General features: G+C 55.6%; 1 protein-coding gene across 2 annotated transcripts in view; it reads right to left on the bottom strand.

Annotated features, from left to right (window-relative positions):
• The window catches only part of Pitpnm2 (phosphatidylinositol transfer protein membrane associated 2), a 95,867-nt gene that overhangs the window by 8,837 nt on the left and 67,119 nt on the right, over nucleotides 1-19,911 (bottom strand). Inside the window, exons 4-15 of one of the 2 annotated variants that reach the window (XM_048785527.1) lie at nucleotides 14,376-14,590; nucleotides 13,420-13,541; nucleotides 12,269-12,496; nucleotides 8,261-8,566; nucleotides 7,488-7,583; nucleotides 5,760-5,864; nucleotides 5,550-5,620; nucleotides 3,031-3,278; nucleotides 2,488-2,677; nucleotides 2,256-2,375; nucleotides 1,211-1,440; nucleotides 584-762 (exon numbers count right to left, since the gene is read on the bottom strand). In XM_048785527.1, the coding sequence (XP_048641484.1) occupies nucleotides 584-762; nucleotides 1,211-1,440; nucleotides 2,256-2,375; nucleotides 2,488-2,677; nucleotides 3,031-3,278; nucleotides 5,550-5,620; nucleotides 5,760-5,864; nucleotides 7,488-7,583; nucleotides 8,261-8,566; nucleotides 12,269-12,496; nucleotides 13,420-13,541; nucleotides 14,376-14,590 (2,110 nt within the window). Of the gene's footprint in view, nucleotides 1-583; nucleotides 763-1,210; nucleotides 1,441-2,255; nucleotides 2,376-2,487; nucleotides 2,678-3,030; nucleotides 3,279-5,116; nucleotides 5,283-5,549; nucleotides 5,621-5,759; nucleotides 5,865-7,487; nucleotides 7,584-8,260; nucleotides 8,567-12,268; nucleotides 12,497-13,419; nucleotides 13,542-14,375; nucleotides 14,591-19,911 lie in introns of those variants that run through there. The other variant, XM_048785526.1, reaches the window with a different exon arrangement.

Here is a 19,911-nt window from a genome sequence, read left to right as displayed (position 1 = left end):
GGGTTCCAGGGATTGAACTCTGGGGCACTCGACCACTGAGCCACGTCCCCAGCCCTATTTTATATTTTATTTAGCAACAGGGTCTCACTGAGTGCTTAGCGCCTCACTGTTGTTGAGGCTGGTTTTGAACTCCCTATTCTCCTGCCTCGGCTTCCCAAGCCGCTGGGATTACAGGTGTGTGCCACCTCGCCAGCTCTCACAGAGTTTTTAATTGAAAAAGTTATAATGACCTACTAAGAACAAGTGTGCGAGTGTGAGAGGATGTACAGTGACGAACTTCCAAACTCTAAGGGAGACTAGACACCTGGAGGCTAGTCTGTCCCCATGTGACCCTGGGCTGTGCCTCCCTCTCCTGGACCTCCACTGTCCCATGTCCTCTGCTCTGGACACCTTGGAAAGGGAATGGACCAGCAGGTGTTGAGGACAGGGCCAGTGACTGGGTTGGTGGAGCAGAAATAAGAGGCCAAGGTCCTTTGTAGATGGGGACAGGAAAAGGCCCAGGCCATCACCATGGCCTGTGTCAGGGGTCCACTGAGATCTCTGCCCAACTCGTGCCCCTTGTCCTGCCCCACAAGGCTCTCACCATCCAGGGCAGGGATGACGGTTTTCCGTAAAGCCAGGACCAGACCCAGTGGGCACCCGAAGAGGAAGAGATCTGCGATTTCAAAGTCAAACTTGCCCAGGGCGCCGGTGCCATCCAGCATGGTGGAGCTGCTCGAGCGGCGGGAGCCGGGCTCGTTCCTCAGCACACTGGCATGCAGGCTGTGGTGGGATGTGCCAGGTCACACCCAGTCCTTCTCAGGGCCACCCTCCCTCAGCCTAGGAGGGACAGGCTGGGTCTGATGGCCCCTTCAGGGACTTGCCCTGTGCTGTCCTGAGGGTACAGCTGCCCAGCACCTGTGGGGACACTGTCAGTGGCCTCTCCAGGGAGCCTACCACCATTGGGATATCCCTGACCGAGGCCACACTGCCCCTGGTTGGCTCTGCCCCTGCTCAGCTGTACCTCCCCAGGACAACCTGCTTCCTGTGGCTCAAGGTGGCCTGGGGCATACACAGACCATGTACCCAATAAGCCAGAGGGGCCCCAACAGGGCACCTGGCAGAGCCCCCAGGACCTCAGAGACCCCAGTCCCTGATTCCAGAGGGACTCTGCGATGCCCCCCTCCCTCTTGCAGCCTCCTTCCTCACCTGGCCTGTCCCCTGAGCCCACCTGGACAGGAAGGCCTGGTGCTGCTGGATGGTGTCCAGCTCGTAGGTGGACGAGTCACTCCTCTTGCGGGGCAGCTGCCTTCTGGAGTCCTCGGCACCAGTGCTGCGGGGGATGTCGGTGCTGCTGCGGCTCAGGTGCCGGCTGCTCTCCAGGCTGGAGCCACCGCCGCCACTGCCACTGGAGCCGTGGGCTGCATTCCCCAGGGTGCCCGGGGACAGCAGCTCAGCATCCTGGAATGGCCCCACGGAGGCTCACTGCTGGGTGGCCACCTCCTGGAGCTGCCCCTCCCTCCTGCCGGCCGATGCCCCGCTCAGGCTTCCCACTGAAGCCAGGGGGGAAGCAGAGGGGACACCCTGGTCTCCTGCCCCTCAGCCTGCAGCTCAGGCCTAGCAACCTTCATTCCTGGCCTATCTGTCCACCTGAGACCTGGGGGACCTCCCCCAGGCTGCTGGCCACTCTGCGGCAGGGGAACTTGTGTCTTCCCTTCCTGCTGGGAAACAGACAGGGTCCCCTATCACATTTCCCGGCCTAGAGCCCACTCCATCTGTGCAGACCTGGTTTGTGGCCTATGAAGCCACATGCTCTCTTAGATCGGCCATGCTACAGTTCTCCAGCTGCCATGTGCCTGCTCTGCCACCTCTGGGTACCAGGGCTGGCAGCTCCTATGGATTCTGAGAAGTACTCCCCTGGCTTCTTCGGGGCCCAGGGTGAACCTGCAACTTGGGCACCTTCCCTGAGTTCTCAGCAAGAGACACTGGGCTTCCTCTGCTCCCCAGGCCTCTCTGTGCACTCGGGTCCTGCCTGTAGGCTCAGGGCCTTGGGTGATGTTTGTTGATGGACAGAAGAGACGCAGCTTGGCTGGGGGTCTGAGTGAGCTCACCTCAGAGTCTCTGCCGGGTACTCTGCTTGTGGGCCACCACATGGGGCCAGGTAGTGGCCAGGTGCCCTGAAGCAGGTAAGGGCAGCTGCTCTACATGACACACGTTTCCGTGGAGGTCTGGGGCCAAGGGAGGGGCATCCCACCACCATGGCCCTGCTCTGGTACCTGCACGCTGACCACGCTGCCACGGCGGCTGCTGCTCTGACTCTCAGACACTAGCTGGTTGCTGTGGCACAAGGCATCAAATGCCAGGATGCCCCCAACGCAGTCCCCAATCAGGCAGACCTGCAGGCAGGAGAGGCCCGGGCCCACGTTTCCACCCTGCTGGCTGGGAAAGAAGACCCCGTCCTCCAGCCAGCCCTGCAGGGTCCTCCTTCTCCACCCTCCCACCAGTTACCTGCCCACTGAAGGTCACGCCCTCTTGGGACTTGATGAAGTCCCCGTAGGCCAGGTTGGCCCTCTGAATCACTGTGGCAACTGCCTCCTGGTACTGAGGTGAGGAAGTGGCCAGCAGAGGCAGGGCGGCCAGGGGGATGTGGTCCTGACTGCTGGACAGGTAGCCCTCATCGTGGCTGTAGGGACTGAGGCTGAGGGAGAGGGGCTGGGTCAGGAGGGGCCGCAGGGTAGACAGAGCTACCTGGCCCCAAGTGCTCATGGACAGTCCTAGGTCCAGCCTGGGGCCACCGCCAGGGCCCAGGGCTGCCAACTGGATCTGCATCCGACGTTACAGAATTGGAAACTGACTCAGCCCTGGACTCAGCTCCTGGACTCCAAGCTGAGGCTGCGTGCGCAGGTTCTCCCCCTCCGGGCAGAGGAGGCTCAACGCAGCTCGGGCCATCTGGACTGGGGGGCCACCGATGCTCAGGGCAGGTGGGAGACAGCATTCTTCTGTGATGCCCTCCCTGTGGGCAGAGGGGTACAGCGGGCAGATGGCACTCACTTGGAGACGAGGGCGAAGGCGTCGGCGCAGACAGGGGGGCAGGGCACCAGGCGGATGGCAAGGTGGCCCAGGGCGCTGGGGTAGTGCACACGCATGACGGTGTCAAACACGTTAGCGATGGTGTTGGCATCTCCCTGCTTGGAGCTGGGGTCCCCGGTGCCCGTGTCCAGGATGGTGCCTCCGTGCAGCACCAGCAGCAGCACGTGGATCTTGGAGGGCGGTGCAGCCAGTGGCTGGCTGACTTCGTCCTGCACAGGCGAGGAAGGGGGTCAACTCCTTGCCAGGCCCCTGTCACACTGTAGGGAGGCCCAAATGCTCCTTCTGAGGGCTCCAATTTTGGTTACCCAGCTATGGAGCCTGGGGTTTGGGAGCTTCCTCCCGTCCCTCAGACCCCTGCAAGGACCACAGCCCGGAGCAGGGAGGCCTGACCACGGGCACAGAGGACTCGGGTGTGGGGGGTCAGCTTTCTCCTCTGAAAGCTCCATGTCTCTGGGAGGCAAAGGCAGTGGCTTCTGCTTGGTCTCCTGGCATGGGGAAGAGGCAGAAGCTCAGCCGGGCCTGGCCTCTGGGACCTGCTGCTCCTATGGGTGTCCAGGCAAGGGTCTGTCTTGGCTGGAGCAGACAGGGCCACCACTGGCTCAGAGTCACAGGGGTTATTAGGAGTGGCCAGGGTCAGGGCAGTGTTACGACCACTCTGTCTACAGTGCCAAGCTCTCCCTGGACCTCCTCTGGTCCTTAGGTCTCCAGGTCCTGCTATTCCTGGAATCTAAGACCAAGGTCACCAAGAGCAGAGACACCCTGGCAGAGGCAGGGCTCCAGAACATTCAGCAGAAATGACAATACAGGTTTGTGGCCCTGATTACAAAGGTCATGATCCCACCTTCCTGCTGGCCAGGACTGCTGTGAGGTCAGAGTGGACCCTAGATCACATAGGTATGTGTAGACTGCTTATCCTCTAGAGACAAGGTGATGGGCCCAGGAGAGGCCTGGGGACTGGGCCACCATCCTGTGGTGCACTGCCCAAAGCCTCTGCCAAAGCTCAGCAGGGCTGTGGGCCACAGGCTGTGGCCCTGTCCCCAGGCCCCCCCTGCTCCCTTCCTAAGCTTCTTTGTGGGTGGCCAGGAGATGCAAGTGAGGGACCACTGGGCTGTCCTTGCTGTGTGTGCCATGTCGTCCTCAGGGGCATGGGCAGGGGACAGAAAAAGGTGCTAAAGCCAGGTGTGGGCCATGGGGTTTTGTGTACACAGGGGGACTGCCCACTGGTGGCTGGCCTGGCAGGGGGACATCTGGACAGCCCCATCCATGTCACTTAAGAAGGGGTTCTCCAACACAGTAGGAGAAGGCATAAGACATGTCCAAGGCAGGGGAGTTTTGTCCAGCAGTGCTTGGTCCCCTAGGCAGTGCAGGTGACTGAGGGCTGAGTCTTGTTTGTGCCCGTCTGGCTGGACCCAGCACTGGGGACTACTCAGGGACCCCTGCAGGCTCCAGAAAGACACCCATCCTCACGTTCAGCTTGACATAGGAACTACACCTGCCTGAGCCCCAGTGGTGACAGAGCCCCCGGGAACCGTGGGGACAGCTCTGGAGAGCCGGGTCATGCCCCACCCCTGGTCAGTGTCTCCATAAAGCTGCCTGCTTCCGTCAGGAAAGGCTGCCGTGTGGGGGCTTTTGCAAGCACGGGGGTCTGACGGCAGCACCCAGGATCAGTGCTGGGTTCCACTGCACATCCAGAGGCAGGTCCCGAGCCCCAGGCCCCTTCCGCCCTCCCCTGGGGGGCAGTCAGAGCTGTGTGCACTGCAGGTGGGGAGGGGCCTGTTGGCTTGATCCACCTTAGGCAGCAAAGGAAATCCGTCTCCCTGCCCACTGCCCCTGCTGCAAAACCCACTGTCCTCAGACCTGAGAGCAGAGAACCCCAGGAGGTGGGGAGGTGGGGATGCTCCTGCGCCAGACTCCCCAGGCGACCCGAGGAGGGGCCGATCCACCTTAGGTAGCTTGGTCCTGGGACTCAGCCCCCAGTGCAAACAGCTCTGACGGCCCGCAGGTGGAGGGGGGCGTGAGCTCCAGCAAAGAACCCCCGAAGCGGACACAGGTTCCACAAAGAGCTTTACTGGACACACTGAGCGCTGCCTGACCCCTGCAGGCCACCTGCAGCCGTGGCCACATCACTGCTGCCTGGGGGGCTTTTGCTTCCTCCCCTTCTGTCTTTTGCTCTTCAGACAGGCTGGGCACAAGGCGAGGATCTTATTTTTGATCTGGAATTTACAAGTTTCTCATTGTACTTTCCACAGGTGCAACTTGCTCAAGGTCTTCTTGGGGGGCTGTCTGCTGTCCCTGGTTCTCAGGGGCCTCAGAGAGAGGGCGGGCGGGCACCTCCCTAGTAGGGTGGCAAAGGAAGGAGCCTCCAGGGCCAGCGCAGGGGTGAGGTGCAGTGCGGGGCTCCGCCTCCTGTGCCCCTGGACTGTCCCTCTGAGCCCTGCCCCTTCCCAGGTAGCCTTAGATGGCAGCTCCCAGGCACCTACCTCGATGATGTTCAGCTGCTCCACGCTGGAGGCCACCCTGAACTCTGGGCTGCTCTGGCCATACAGACTCTCTGTAACACAGAAGCCTCAGTGAGCAGGGCGCAGCTGGCCCCGCAGAGGCTGTAACCGCCACCAGGGGAACTGGAGCCCTGGGTCCCCCCCACCCTCGCCCCGGGGTGCCTAGCACTGTGCCAGAGCTGGGTGGGTTACCCTGTGTGTCCTCTGGCTCTGGGCTCTCAATGGTGTCCATGAGGTCATTGGAGCTCCACTTGGTGATGTCTTTGGGGAACATCTCCTCCGAGTCAGACAGGTCCTCTGTGGAGGGGGGTGTTCAGCAGGGATGGGATACACCAGGAGCCTCCAGCTCCCCGGCCTTCACCCAGTGCATCTTGTTCCTGCTCGCTCCCTTCCTCACCAGGACAGCCAGGCAGCTGACACCACCCGACCGTTTTGTTTTTTCAGTCATACCACATAAAATTCACCGTGTAAACCATTTTAAGTGGTATTTAGTGTCTTTGCAAAGCTGCGTGGCCAGCGCCCTTCATCATCCTTGGACAGAAACCCCAGCCAAGAGTGGCCACCCTCCCCGGCCTCCCTGGGCAGCCGCTGGCCAGCAGTCCTTTCTCTCTGCGCTTGCCTATTCTGGTCACTTAGCAGCACCACGCCACGCGACGTGGTCTTTTGTGGCGAGCCTCTCTCACACAGTGTCATGCTCTCGAGGTCCCTCCTGCTGGAGGCTTGTCAGCGTGTCCTTCCTTTTCATGGCTGAGCCATACCCCGTGTATCCCTCACCAGCTGACGTCTTTAACGTCCACAGCGGCAGCTCAGGGAGCAGCTGGCGAGGAGTGCTGCTGTGTCCACCTGCAGCCGCCCCTGCCTTCCTCCCCTCTCCTGCGGGGACTAACCCAGAGCCACCACGAGCTCCGTCCCTGGTGCTCCTCTCTGCTTTCTTGGGATTTCTGTTGGGGCCCAGCAGCTGTCTGGGTTTGGGCTCCCGCTGGCCCCCTCCTCTGGCCTTGAATGGCTCCTGGGCCAGTTTCCCCAGGACTCTTTTGCTTCTACACCATTTTCTACACTAGCTGTGTATTTTCCTTTTTTCAGGGACAAAGAACCAGCCTGGGATGAGTGGGACACCAAAGACACCCCTTCCCCACCTCAGCAGCCTGTCTGGACCAGAGTAAACCCAGAACCTTCTCTTGCCTGGACACTATTCCCCACATCCTTGCCGCTCCGGGCTGATGGCCAATTAACTGAAATGCCACACTTAGCTGGTTCCCCTGCTCCTCCCAGTCGTGGTGGTGGCACAAGCGGGCTCTCGCTGCCCCTGCCCTGTGCAAGCCTGTGGACACATCCCTGTCTCTGGGCCCTGCCATGCCAGGTACCCTGCAGAGGGCCATCTCCCTGCATTGCCCGCTGGTCCCTCTGGCTTCACTGAGGGGGACAGCAAAGGCACTGAGCAAGGAGGCCCCACTCATGTCTTCCGGCACAGGCTGCTTCTGGTGTTTATGCCAGGATCAGGGGAAATGAGCAGTTCTTCTATTTCTGCTTATTGCATTTTCTAAAGTGTCTACTTTAGGTGCATATTTAATTTACATTAATGGCATTAATTTAATCAGGAATAAACAAGGTTAAGTACAAGATTAAGTAACTACAAAAATTTATAACACTGTAAGTTATACTTCTTACGGAAATAAATTCACAAATGGAAAAATGTCCCCGTGCGACTTGCATGTCCTTTTGGGGTGGTCTTGAGAGAGCAGCCCCCTCCAGTCAGGCCCACAGGTACATCTCAACTTCTGGGTAGGTTAGCCTGAGACTGGCGCTCAAGGGAACGTGCCCCTAGGTGAGGCCAAGTCACCCTCCAAACCCTGTGCCCACCCTCACACACCCCTCCCTGCCTCTCCCAGGAAGGCCAAGGGCGCACAGCTGCCCACTTACCATGAGCATCAAAGAACTCGTCGTCTGAGCTCTCGTCAGAGTCCCTGGCAATACTCTGCATCCTCCACTCTGAGATGCTGTGGCGGGAAGGGCTGGCTGCAAGGCAAAATCCCAGACTGACTGTCTGGCCTGCAGCGGAAGGACCAGTGGCTCTGCGGAGCGGGCAACAGCAGGGAGGTGGAAACCTGAGGCTTAGGCGGACATGGGCAGAGCCGTCCTAGGGAGGTCCAGGGAGAACGTGGGGCAGGAGGAAATGGGGTCTGAGTCCAGGACCTGAGCTCTGGTAGGCTTGGGTCTGACCCTGAAGAGATTTCTTAAGCTGAGCTGCAGCAGCCTCACAAATGGGGTGTGATGCTGCAGGGCAGTGGGGGGTGGCGGGGCGTGTCTCACTACTCAGGTCCGGGGAGCGGGGGCTTGCGAAGGGAAGCTCCACTTCACCCTCCTCCTAGGCCTTGTAGGCTCCCGGGGGAGGTGAAGCCTCCTGCAGGTGTCAGGGAGCCGCCAGTCCTGCTCCTCAGGTGGGGCCGTCTCACCCTGGGCCGTACACGTGCTCAGGTGGGGCCTGCTGGGGTGGGGGGACCTGGCTTCACTGCAGCTAGGCCTGGCTTGGTGCCAGTCAGAGAAGGCTGTCACCAGCAGGCTTAGCTTCACAATGTCCATGAGAAAGAGGCCATTTTCAGAGCTGGAAGGCCCAGCAACCCAGCAATGGCACAGGCTGCCTGGGGGGCAGGGCAGACAGGGACACCACATGGCCAGGCGGCGCTGGGGCTCACCTCCCCGCTTGGATGACCGTGACGATTTAGAGGACGTGGACCACTGCTTCTTCAGGCCACGCCCCACCAGGGGCTCCCCGTGGCTGCTGCTGGGCTCAGGGGGCACCCCGGATGCCTGGTCCTGGGTGTCCTGGTCCTTGGCGAGCTCGGTGGCCCCCTCGTCCTCACTGAACTGGGCCATCTTGCGGGACAGCATGAGCTGCGCCTCCCTCTCCAGCTCCCGGATGTTCTCCATGCTCAGCCCGTACCACTCATCCTGCCAGCACCAGGCCTGCCTGTGGGCCCGCACCATGACCCGCCGCAGGCCTGCGTAGGTGCAGGGGAATCGTCAGTTTGAGACTGAAACAGGAGCCCCAGGCTGGCTACCCTGGAGCTGCAGGTCAGACTTGAGGCACTGCTTGCCTGTGCCCCATCTTTTCTATCTGGAAAATGAGGGTACTGGCTCCCAGATGGCCTCACAAACTCACAGTGATTCTACACTCAGAGGGGAGGGGCCTCCTAGGTAAGGTGTCTGGTCAGAAGCCAGATTTTAATTTAGGGGGAAGTCCTTGCCCTTTGGGAAGTAGAGTAGGACTTCCTAAGTCTCCTCTCTCAGTGCCAGTCTACTTTTCCTGTCCAAGTTCAAGTTCAAAATGGGATGGAACCCAGGGGTGCTTTACCACTGAGCTACATCCTCAGTGCTTTTTATTTTTTATTTTGAGGCAGGGTGTCACTAAGTTGCTGAGGCTGGCCTTCATCTTTCAATCCTCTTGTCTCAGTCTCCAAGTAACTGGGATTACAGGTGTGCACCACCATGTCTGGCTTAAAAAATGCTTTCAAAAGACTATATTTTACATGTGAGATAGATAAGAATATATTATGCAAATAAAATAAGATACAATCATATGGCTTTTAAGGAGAAAGACAAGCCAGGAGCAAGGGGCCCTCTGGGGTGACAGGATATGGGGAGCTCAGTGTACAGCTGTGAATATTGTCCTGAAACTGACCTGGCTGTCCTCACACAGGTAAGCTGCATGGCACACAAAACCATGCCTCCGTGAAGCTGCTTAAAAGAAACACTAAAAAGAAACCAAACATTCACCACCCAGCAAAGGTATAGACTGTCCCAGTGACACCTCCCCACCCGTGTTCCCTCCCTGTAAGAGTCTGCCCTAGATTTTACATCTGCCACTTGTTTGGTTTCTCGTTTGGCAGGTGTGTTTTTCTGCACGTGTTGGGCTGTTGGGCTGTGGTTGAAATTTACATGTACGAGTCATGCTGTGTGAACTCTCCTGCCACTTGCTTCTCTGGGTGAGTTTCACCTGCATCCACGCCCGTGTGGGGCTCTGGGGCACTGGGCTTTTGGCTGCATGGCATTTATGTGTTGGAAACACCACATTTTATTATTCCTTTTCCTGCCAGTGGCTTTTGGCTCATTTGCATCATTTTTCTGTCTCGCGGCTCTGAACATTCTGGAACACGTTTCTCCTGGCTCCCAGGGCACGCACCTTCTGCTCTCCTGGAGAGTGCAGAGGGGCCCTCCAAGAGGCCTCAGGATGACAGGGCTTCCTCTGCACTCCCCTCCCCAGTCCCACCTCCTGGTCTGCCACCTGTGGGGTGTGTCCGCCCACCTTCGCTATGCCATGGTACCCTCCTGGCCCCAGAGGTCTGTATCCCCAGCCCAGCCGTGGGGTGGCTTCAGACACCATGCTGATGAGCCTGTCTCCTTTTCTGTGACTGTCTGCTGGCCTCACGGGGCTGCTCCAACCCATATGGGGAATGGCCTCAGTCTGGGGTGGCTGGAAGGGCTTAGCACCAGGGGGGAAGGCTAAGGCTATGCGGGACAGCATGAGGCTATGCTAAGCCCAGCTCACATGGGTTCACCAGTTCTCCCTGGGAGGACACTAATGTTCGTAGCAGCAGACATGATTGTGTCGTGCCCCCTCCCTGGTTCTACACCCCATGATCTTGTCCTGGAGCAGCCCTGTGTAACTGGCACCACTACACCCACTTCTCAGACAAGGAAAGCAAGTCTCAGGGAAGAGCTGCAGAGTCGCCATGTGACAGAGCTGGGACTGGGTGTCAGAACTGTCCCCTCCCCTCCAGCCCCATTTTCCTTTCTGGGAGGAGAGCTGACTTTTTGGGGCTGGAGATCCCTGAAGTTTGGCCAGGCTCTCAGGCTATGTGGGGCAGGGAGGGCCGAGGGGCACACTGGCTTCTGGGCCAGGGTCCCAGCCTGGGCTCTGCCGGGACCTGTAGTGGGCTGACCCCGGAGAAGCCTGACATGAATGGATCCCTGGGGTGGAGAAAGGGAAAGGCCAGGCAGGCCATGCAGTGTGGGAGACCCACCCACCACTCACGCTCCTGTGAGCTGAGAACTGTTAACTTCCACTGCAGGAAGTGGGGACCATGGCCACGACGGGTATGGCCAAGCTGGGCTGGGGATACAGACACCCAGGCTGTCTCCAGGATACTGTCCTTTCTGCTTAGAACTGGGGACATGTATCCTGGCTTTTGAGTCCTGGGTAAAGAAGGAGGTGACTTGGGATGATCTGAGCTCCCATGTGGTTAGACAGCTGGACTGCAGGGATGTGTCCCCTTCAGTGGGGTGGGATGTCTTCTTTCTCCTGCTACCTGCCCTGGCCCCTGCTGAGGGACACATAGTAGCTCCCTGAAAAGGAGCAGCCATGGGGGTGGAGCTGGTGACACTGCCGTGTCAACAGGGCATCTCTGCCTCTCCGAGCAGAAGCCAGCCTTCTTGGGCCCCAGGGCTCCGCCGCAGCACCGACTTCTAAGGTCAGGCAGCACTGCTGTGGGCACCCTCCACTGTGGCTGGGGGATGCCTGCCCTCGTGGTCATCAAGCACCAACGTGACAGGTGTGAGGCATGTTATCAGAGTGTGGCTCTGTCCCATCTAGATAAGCCACGCTTGCTAATGGCATCACACGGTGTCTGCCAGGAATAAACGTAGGGCTATGAGCCCTGGGTCGGGACCAGATGGGAACTGACATACAGCGACCTCTTGGGCAGGTGCTGAGGGCTCAGAGGTGGTGAGGGCCTTGGCTAGCACCTGCTGGGTGGGGAGCCCAGGCATCTGTGGGGACACCTGCTCTGGGAAGGCTGGGTGGGTGTGAAGGACAGTACAATGTCTGAGACATTCTGCCCTCCAGAACTTTCCACCCTGTCAGGAGGCGCAGAGCTGTGGGCTGGGCTTGGGCCGGCAGCCTCTCAGGTACAGCCAACAGGCCTGGGAGCCAGGGGCCCTGTGGGCAGCAGGGAGGTTGCCCTCAGTGAGTACTCCCCAGAGTCGAGTGTAGGCTACACGTTATCATTCACAAATGGGGGCAGGAACAACAGAACAGAGCCTGGGGCACATGCAGCAGAAACTGTGCATAGCATTCAGGGAAGGCCAAGATAAGCTGGGGGTGCTGAGCACCGAGGCGTGTGCCTGTAAGTCTTGTGACCTGGGAGGCTGAGGCAGGAGGATTGCAAATTCAAGGCCATTGCAACTTAGCCAGACCCTGTCTAAAATAAAAAGGCCTGGGAATGAGGCTCAGTGGCAGAGCACCCTTGGGTTCAATCCATAGTACCAAAAAATAAAAATAAGAAGGGGCTGGGGTGGTAGCTCAGTGGTACAGCGCTTGCCTAGCATGCGTGAGGCACCGGGTTTGATTCTCAGCACCACATACAAAATAAAGGTCCATCAACCACTAAAAAAATATTAAAAATAAATAAATAAATAAAATAAGAAGACACAAATGGTATGACTCTTCGTCATGTACAACCAGAGATATGAAAAACTGTGCCCTCTATGTGTCTTATGAATTGAAATGCCTTCTGCTGTCATACATACCAAATTAGAGTAAACTTTAAAAAATAAATAATGAAAGGTAAGATAAGCTGGGGGTGGGGGTGGGAGGTGAACAGGGCTTTGGCTTCACCTTTCAGGACTAAAGCAGAAGCAGGCCGAGGAGAGGGAGGCAGGGAGGAGCGGGGCCTCGGCCCGTGTGCCTGGGGCTGGGTGCTCACCGGTGTCGTGGATGAACCTCTCGATCTTGGACTGCATGCCCCAGTAGCGGAACTCCACCTTGCAGAGCTTGTAGGCACACATGAGGGGCAGCAGCTGCTTCTTGTACTCCTCGATCCAGTTGTCGGACAGTGGCCCGCGGTGGGTCTTGGTTGACTGGAATAGCTTGGGGTCCTCTTCGGCCTTGTACTCATTGGGCGGCACAGGGTCCTTGACGATGTCGATGAAGTCTGGGGGACACTGTGAGTGGTCACACCTGCCTGGCCTGCACCCCACCCTTGCCAGACCCTCCATGCCCACATCCTCGGAGAGCCCCAGACCTCGCATGTGGAAGGGACATGGGGGAACAAGTATGGCGCCCTGGGTAGCTCCCTGACTGCCAGACCTGTGCCTTTCAAGTCATGTCGACAAGCCCCACAGTCAGTGTGCCCACCACCTGGCAAAGCAGGTAACAGAGGAGGCCCTGGAGGGTCTTTTCATGGGACAGAGAGAAGGCTGGAGACGCTTCCCAGGAAAGGTGGTGTCCTGGCAGCAGGGGTGTGGACTGAGGTGGGGACTTGGGAACTGCCCAGGTATGTATGGGGCAGGGTGGCCACTGTGGTGAGATGATGGGTGTGCAGTGGGACGCCATCCATTTCTTGCCACATGAGGTGCCAGGCCAGCACCTGGGCCAGGGCACCTACACACAGGCTCATACTGGGAGGACCCGGCCGGCTGAGCTGTTGGGGAGCTGGGCCCGGCCCCCAGAGGCCTGCTGTTTGACTAGGCTTAAGTTTATTGAATTATCTGCCAACATTTGGGAAAGTGGAAATTTCTCATGAAAACCCTGCTCTCTGGTTTCCTTAGTAAAGCTCTCAGTGAGTGGGTCCTGCTTCCTGCATGGCAGCTCCAGCTGTGGGACGGAGCCATCAGGGCACAGCCTCCATCTGCCACGGCCCCCATGGCCCAGGCTCTCATGTGAGGCTGCCAGTCTAGGGTGGCTTCCCAAGAGCCGCCGGTGCCCTTCTGGGGCTGGAGGGGCAGGGCTGTGAGCAGGAGAGGCCTCTGTCCTGGGGTGCAGGACCCCAACCTGCCTCCAGGATTGGGCCACGCTGGGGCTGAGGGGGACAGTGGGGGAGGCACAGACAGCGGCCAGGCAGGGCCTCCTGCTCACCTGTCATCAGCTGGTTCTTTTCCACAGGAGACAGGCTGAAGACGTCCGGGTTCTCCCCAGCATCGGTTTTATAAAAGGTTTCGATGTCGATGGAAAACTTCTCCACGAAAGGGCAGGTGAACCTGGGGGCAAACGGCGGCCATTGGGGCTGTGCCTGGGGGCTGCAGGTGGCCGCCTGGCCTGTTGGCACAGCTGGAGAGGGACAGGAGTGTAGGCCTGGCCAAGATGGGTTTCCCAGTCTCCTCTGGACTGTCACCTTGTCCCCAGAACAGTCAAGCCACTGAGGAGGAGGGCTGGGTTTAGGCAGCGGGGAGTCAGGGAAGGGAGCTTCTGGAAGCTGCGTCTCGAGTCCATATGCTCATGGTGGTGGCAATGTCACACAGGTAGGGCACTGTACACAGAGCTGGTGGAACTTGAGCCCTACTCCAGGACACGCCACCCCACCCCACAAGAGCCAGCTCTGGCAACAGGGGAACAGCTGGTACTCCCTAGTGTAGGAAGGAAGGAGGCCCTGGAAGGCGGGTGGGGACCCTGCCTGCTCAGCACGTGGAGTGGCTGGAGCAGCCCCCATCCCTCCCCCAGCAGTGCTCAGCCGCACACTGGTACAGAGTGAAGACCCGAGAGAAGCCCTGCTCAGCATGGAGTGCAGACTCCCCGCATCTGGCTACCCTCCGTTCCTTCACAGCAGGAAAAGCCCCCTGGTTTGCACTCCTCGGGCCTTCTCAGAAACCCTGGCTTGAATACCACCTTCTTTGTGGCCTCCATTTGAGGGAGGCATAGGGTATATTCCTCCCTCTTCTGTGTGTGACTGCCCTGGGGCCCTTCAGGGCACCGGTCTTGGACACAGCCTAGTACCCTTGTGAGTGCAGGGGCTGAGCCCATATAGACTCCCACTGCTGGATCTGTAGGGTTTCTTCCCACCCAACGGAGGCAGAGGAGGGCGGAGGCCGGCGCACCTGGTTCGTGTGTAGGGGTAGGCATTCCAGGACTCCTCCACCACCCGCAGGGCCGCCTTGGGCAGGATGGAGCGGAACCAGCCGGGGATGTGCATGCCCACGTGGTACACCTTGTGTGTGTACTGGCCTGAGCCGCCGGGGCCGTCTGTGTACGGCCGGTTCTCCAGGATCTCCACGCCGCTGCCCTCACCGTAGGTCTCATTTCGGCTTTTCTTCTGTGGGGACAAAAGCATGATGACGTGTGTGGTTAGAGCTTCTGCACAGGACTGGGGCCCCATAGGCCAAGCCCCAGTGTAGAATGGGAAGAAAGGCTCTGGCCACAGGCTGGCTCCGCCTGGGCCTTTCAGGACCCTCCCAAATTAGACCCAAGCTCATGTGGCCCAAGCTCCCTGTGGTCAGATTCCCTCTCTGAGGCCCAGAACTGCTGATTCCTGCCTGTCCCAGGACTGAAAGTTTCCCAGGGCAAGGACAGGGTAAGGATGCCTGCTTTCTGGCTTTCACTCGGTATTGGACTGGAGATTTTAGAAGAGTTAAGAGGCAAGAAAAAGAAATTGTAAGAGGCATCTGAATTGGGAAGACAGAAAGAAGCTGTCCTTGTTTGCTGAGGACATGAACTTTATACAGAAAACCCCCCCAAATTTCTTCCAAATTCATTAGACCTAATAAATGAATTCAGTAAAGTGGCCGGATACAAGACCAACACACAGAAACAAAGACTGCAAAAAAGAGATTAAGAAATCAGGGGCTGGGTTGTGGCTCAGGGGTAGAGGCACTTGCCTAGCACGTGTGAGGCCCTGGGTTCGATCCTCAGCACCACATAAAAATAAATAAATAAAATAAAGATATTGGTGTACAACTAAAAAATAAATATTAAGAAATCAACCGCATTTATAATAGCATCTGAAAGAATAAATATTTAGGAATAAGTTTAATCAAGTAGCTCCATAAAAATACTTGTGAACTAAAAACTACAAAACATTGCTGAAAGAAATCAAGGTCCTAAATAACTGGAAAAACGTCCTGTGTTCATGGACCAGAAGATTTACTATTGTTAATATAGCAATAATCCCCCAAGAAGCATACAGACCCAGTGCAGCACCTACTGAAATTCCAGAAGCCTTTTTTTTTATATAGAAAAAGAAAAACTAATGCTAAAATTCATATGGTATTGCAAGGGACCCCAAATAGCCAAAATAATCTTGAAAACAAGACAAAACTAAGCTGGAAGACTCACACTTCCTATATTAACATTTACTACAGAAAAGAAAAAGCAGAAATGGTGATATCAATATCAGGTAACAAAGAATATCAGGCTAAAGAATTCGCTACAAAGTTACAGAAATCAAAACAGTATGGTACTGTCATAGGATCAATGGAATAATATTCAGAGCCTAGAAATAAACCATATATCTAATGGCCAATTAATTTTTAAAATTAACTTATTTATTTGCTTATTTATTGGAGGTACTGGGGATTGAACCTAGGGGCATTCTACCACTGAGCTACAGCCCGAGTCCTTTTAGACTTTATTTTGTGATAGGGTCTTGGTAAGCTGCCCAGGCTGGTTTTGAACTTGTGATCCTCCTTGTCTCAGCCTCCCAAGTCACTGGGATTATAGGTGTGTGCCACCATGCATGACTGGTCAATTAATTTTGACAAGAGTGTCAAGACCATCCAATGGATAAAGACTAGTCTTTAACAAACGGTGCTGGGACAACTGGATATCTACATGTGGGAGAATGAAGTTGGACCCTACCTCACATCATACACAAAAATACAATGAAAATGGACCAAAGAATTAAATGTAAGAACTAAAACTATGAAACTGTTAGAAGGAAATAGGTCATCTTCATGACTTTGGACTTGGCAATGGTTTCTTAAATATATCAAAAGCATAATCAACAAAAGAATAGACAAATTGGTTTATCAAAATTTACAACTAGCTGGGTGCAGTGGTGCACACCTGTAATCCCAGTGGCTCAGGAGGCTGAGGCAGGAGAATCTCAAGTTCAAAGCCAGCCTCAGCAACTTAGCAAGGCCCTAAGCAACTCAGTGAGATCCTATCTTTAATAAAATACAAAAGAGGGCTGAGGATGTGGCTCAGTGGTTGAGTGCCTTTGAGTTCAGTCCCTGATACATTAAAAAAAAATTAAAACTAGTGTTTATCAGAGGACAGCATCAAGAAAGTGAAGTCGATCCACTGAACATGAGAAAATATTTGTATATCATATCTGATAAGGGACTTGTATCCAGAATATATAAAGAACTCAACTCAACAACAAAACAGAAAACCCAAATTCAAAAGTGGCCAAAGGACTTGAACAGCCCTTTTGCCAGAGAAGACAGAAATGACTAAGAAGTCCATCTCCTGGCACAGAGAGCAACACCCAGGCCCAGAGGAAAGTCTAGCCTGCTCTTCAAATCGTGGGCCACTACCCATTAGTGGGTCTGAGAGTCATTTCAGTGGTTGGCCACCACGGTTAAAAAGAGAAGCAGCAGCAGAACAGAAAACCTAGGTGAGAAGAGGCTGACACCATTAGTCATGCAAAATGCAAATCAAACTTCAACAGACAGTGGACCATTAAGATGGTTAAGATTAAAAACAAAAACCCAGCAGACGATCAGTGCTGGAGAGGGTATAGAGAAGCCGGGACCCTTGTACACTGCTGCTGGGGATGGGAGGGCACATAAAACGGGGGGAATGCAAAAATGGTGGAAAACAGTTTGGAGGTTTCTCAAAAAGAGACACAGGGGGACTGGGGCTCAGTGGTAGAGCACTTGCGTGGCATGTGTGAAGCGCTGGATTCGATTCTCAGCACCACGTATAAATAAATGAACAGAATAAAGGTCCATCAACAACTAAAAAAAAAATCTAAAAATAAAGAGAGACATAGGATTACCACATGACCAACAAGTACACTTCTGGTTGCGTGCACAAAAGACTTGAGAACAGGGGCTGAACAGACACTGAGTGCCCCTGTGATTTTGGTGACCTGAGGTCAACCACAGTCTGAAAACATTTCATGGAAAATTCCAGAAATAGACAATTTGTAAGTGTTAAATAACTTTTATTATAGTATGCTATTATAATTATTCTATTTTGTTATTAGTTGTTATTCTCTTACTGTGCCTAGTTAAACTTTTCCCTGAAACTTATTTTACTGTGAAAAAAAATATATAAAATATATATATTTTTTTCTTTTTGAATTTTGAGACAGGGTCTTGCTAAGTTGCCCAGGATGGCCTTGAACTCTTGCTTTAGACTCTCTGGTAGCTAGGATCATGAGCATGCCCCACCATGCCCAGCTCTCTAATTTGTAAATTAAACTTTATCATAGATCTGTATGGAGAAAAATGAAGCGTAGGAGTTTGGTACTGTCCATAGCTTCAGGCAACCACAGAGGTCTTAGAATGTATCCCCTGCAGATAAAAGGGGCAGACTGTGCTTGTGCACCAGGCCTTCAGACGACCCCAGTTCTTCCAAACTGTCTGTCAACTAAAGAATGGATAAATGAAATATGTTCCACCTGCATCAAAGGATATCATTCAGATGTATGTGTTTCAAGGTGGGCCAACTTGGAAACATTGTGCTGAATGACAGGAGCCAGTCACAGACACCACAGATGTGACTCCACTCCTGTGAAATGTCTAAAACAGACAAATCCACAGAGACAGAAAGTGGGGTAGTGGGGACTTGGGGCTGGGAGGCGGGGTAGAAATGAAGGATGACTGCTAATGGGTCCAGGTTTCTTTTGAGGTGATCAAAATATTCTAATAGACTTTTCTTGGGGGTGCTGGGGAGCCAACCCAGGGCCTTACACGTGCTAAGCGTGGGTTCTTACTACTGAGCTGCACTCCCAGCTCTCAACATATTCTGGAATCACTGTGGTAATGGCTGGTCACGCACTCTGCGAACACACTAGAAGGGAAGATTACATGGTGGGTGAATGACAGTTTGGGAGCTGTTTTCTAGGAACAGGGCTCCAATGTCAAGGAGGCATGGGGGGTTGCTGGGGCTGAGAATGTCCTGCTATGTACACAGATGTTCACTGGATGGGAACCCACCTTGGCAGGTGCTCACGGATCATACCCTTTCTACATATGTAAATCCTTGAATAAAAAGTGAAGGGAATTGGGGCTGTGGCTCAGTGGTGGAGCCTAGCGTGTGTGAGGCCCTGGGTTCGATCCTCAGCACCACATAAAAATAAATAAATAAAATAAAGGTATCGTGTCATAACTTAAAAAAAAAAAAAAGTGAAGAGAATTAGGAACAAAACCAAAGGAAAAAACAGCTACAGGTTGCTCAGAGTATCCCACCTACAGAGTGCCAGGCCAGAGGGACCCTGCCACAGAGCCATGTTCCAAGGGGAATGCCAACTTGCCAGGGGAAGCTGACTGGCCCCCTGGCAGGGCTTCTGGGGAAAGACAGCCGCCTCTACTTGCAGTTGCCAGGTGCCAGCTTCAGCCCAGCCTGGGGTGGGGCAGGGGATCCTCCAGCCTCCAAAGCCCACATGCTGCTCAGGTGTTTCCCTGAAGGACGGAGCGAGGAGCCAGGATGTCTGATTCTCTGCTTGGCCTCGTTTTCTAGTCTCGGATCAGCCACTAACATGGCAGCTGGGTTGTAAGATCGCAGGGCAGAGGAGAAGGGCTGGTCCAGAGGATGTGGCTGGGGAGGAAGGCCCTCCCGTGGCCATAGCACTAGGTCCCCTGTCACCCTGCAGGACATCAGACACAGGCACTTGTGGAGCCTGCTGGGGCCAAGACATGGAGACAGCGGCCATGCAGGGCAGGCCAGCATTACCGGGAACCAGTGCAGCCAGGGAAGAGGCTTCCTGGGAGAGGTGGTCCCCAGGGGCAACCACTGCTCCTCCCTGAGCAGGAGCCTTGTGGAGCCTTCTGGACTTGCCTCAGACACAGCTAACCCTTGAGGCCCACGTCCCCTCCGCATTCAGAGCTGCCGCCCCATCCTACAGTGAGGAGATGGAGCCCACCCAGGGGACAGCCCTGCTCCCATGTGGGAGCAGCTGGGCAGCATGGAGACAGAGGATGAGGCACAGCACCCTGCCCTGCTGGGAGCTGCTTGGTACCAAAGCTCAGAGTATCCCACCTACAGAGTGCCAGGCCATCAGGGACCCTGTGGGCCAGGCCATCAGGAGGGGTACTGGGGGGCAATGCGTTTACACTCAGGGACCCCATGTGCCTGGTTGTCTCCCTTCAGTGCCCCACCCCAGCAGCTCCTTCCAGATGGAGTGGCAAGCATCCTCTGATCTGTCTCTTCTCCTGCTGCCCTGGCTAGGGGTGACTCAGTCTACCAGCGGGGCCAGTAGCATCTCCTGACCATTAGCCCTGACATCTAACTTACTCTACAGCTGGGGGGGTGGATGGGTCAGCTCACAGTATAGCTGGAAGGGACAGGGCTCACTGGAGGGAGGGGGCACCTAGGAGTGTCCCCTGCTACCAAACAGCCTGATCCCAGTCTCCTAAGCTTGGCACATGACTTGGGAGACTGAGGTCTGTGATCATGTGCTGGGCTACT

This window comes from Marmota marmota, unplaced genomic scaffold (genome assembly GCF_001458135.2).
Source record: "Marmota marmota marmota unplaced genomic scaffold, marMar, whole genome shotgun sequence".
Taxonomy (NCBI): Eukaryota; Metazoa; Chordata; class Mammalia; order Rodentia; family Sciuridae; genus Marmota; species Marmota marmota.
This window is presented reverse-complemented; position numbering and strand designations above follow the sequence as displayed.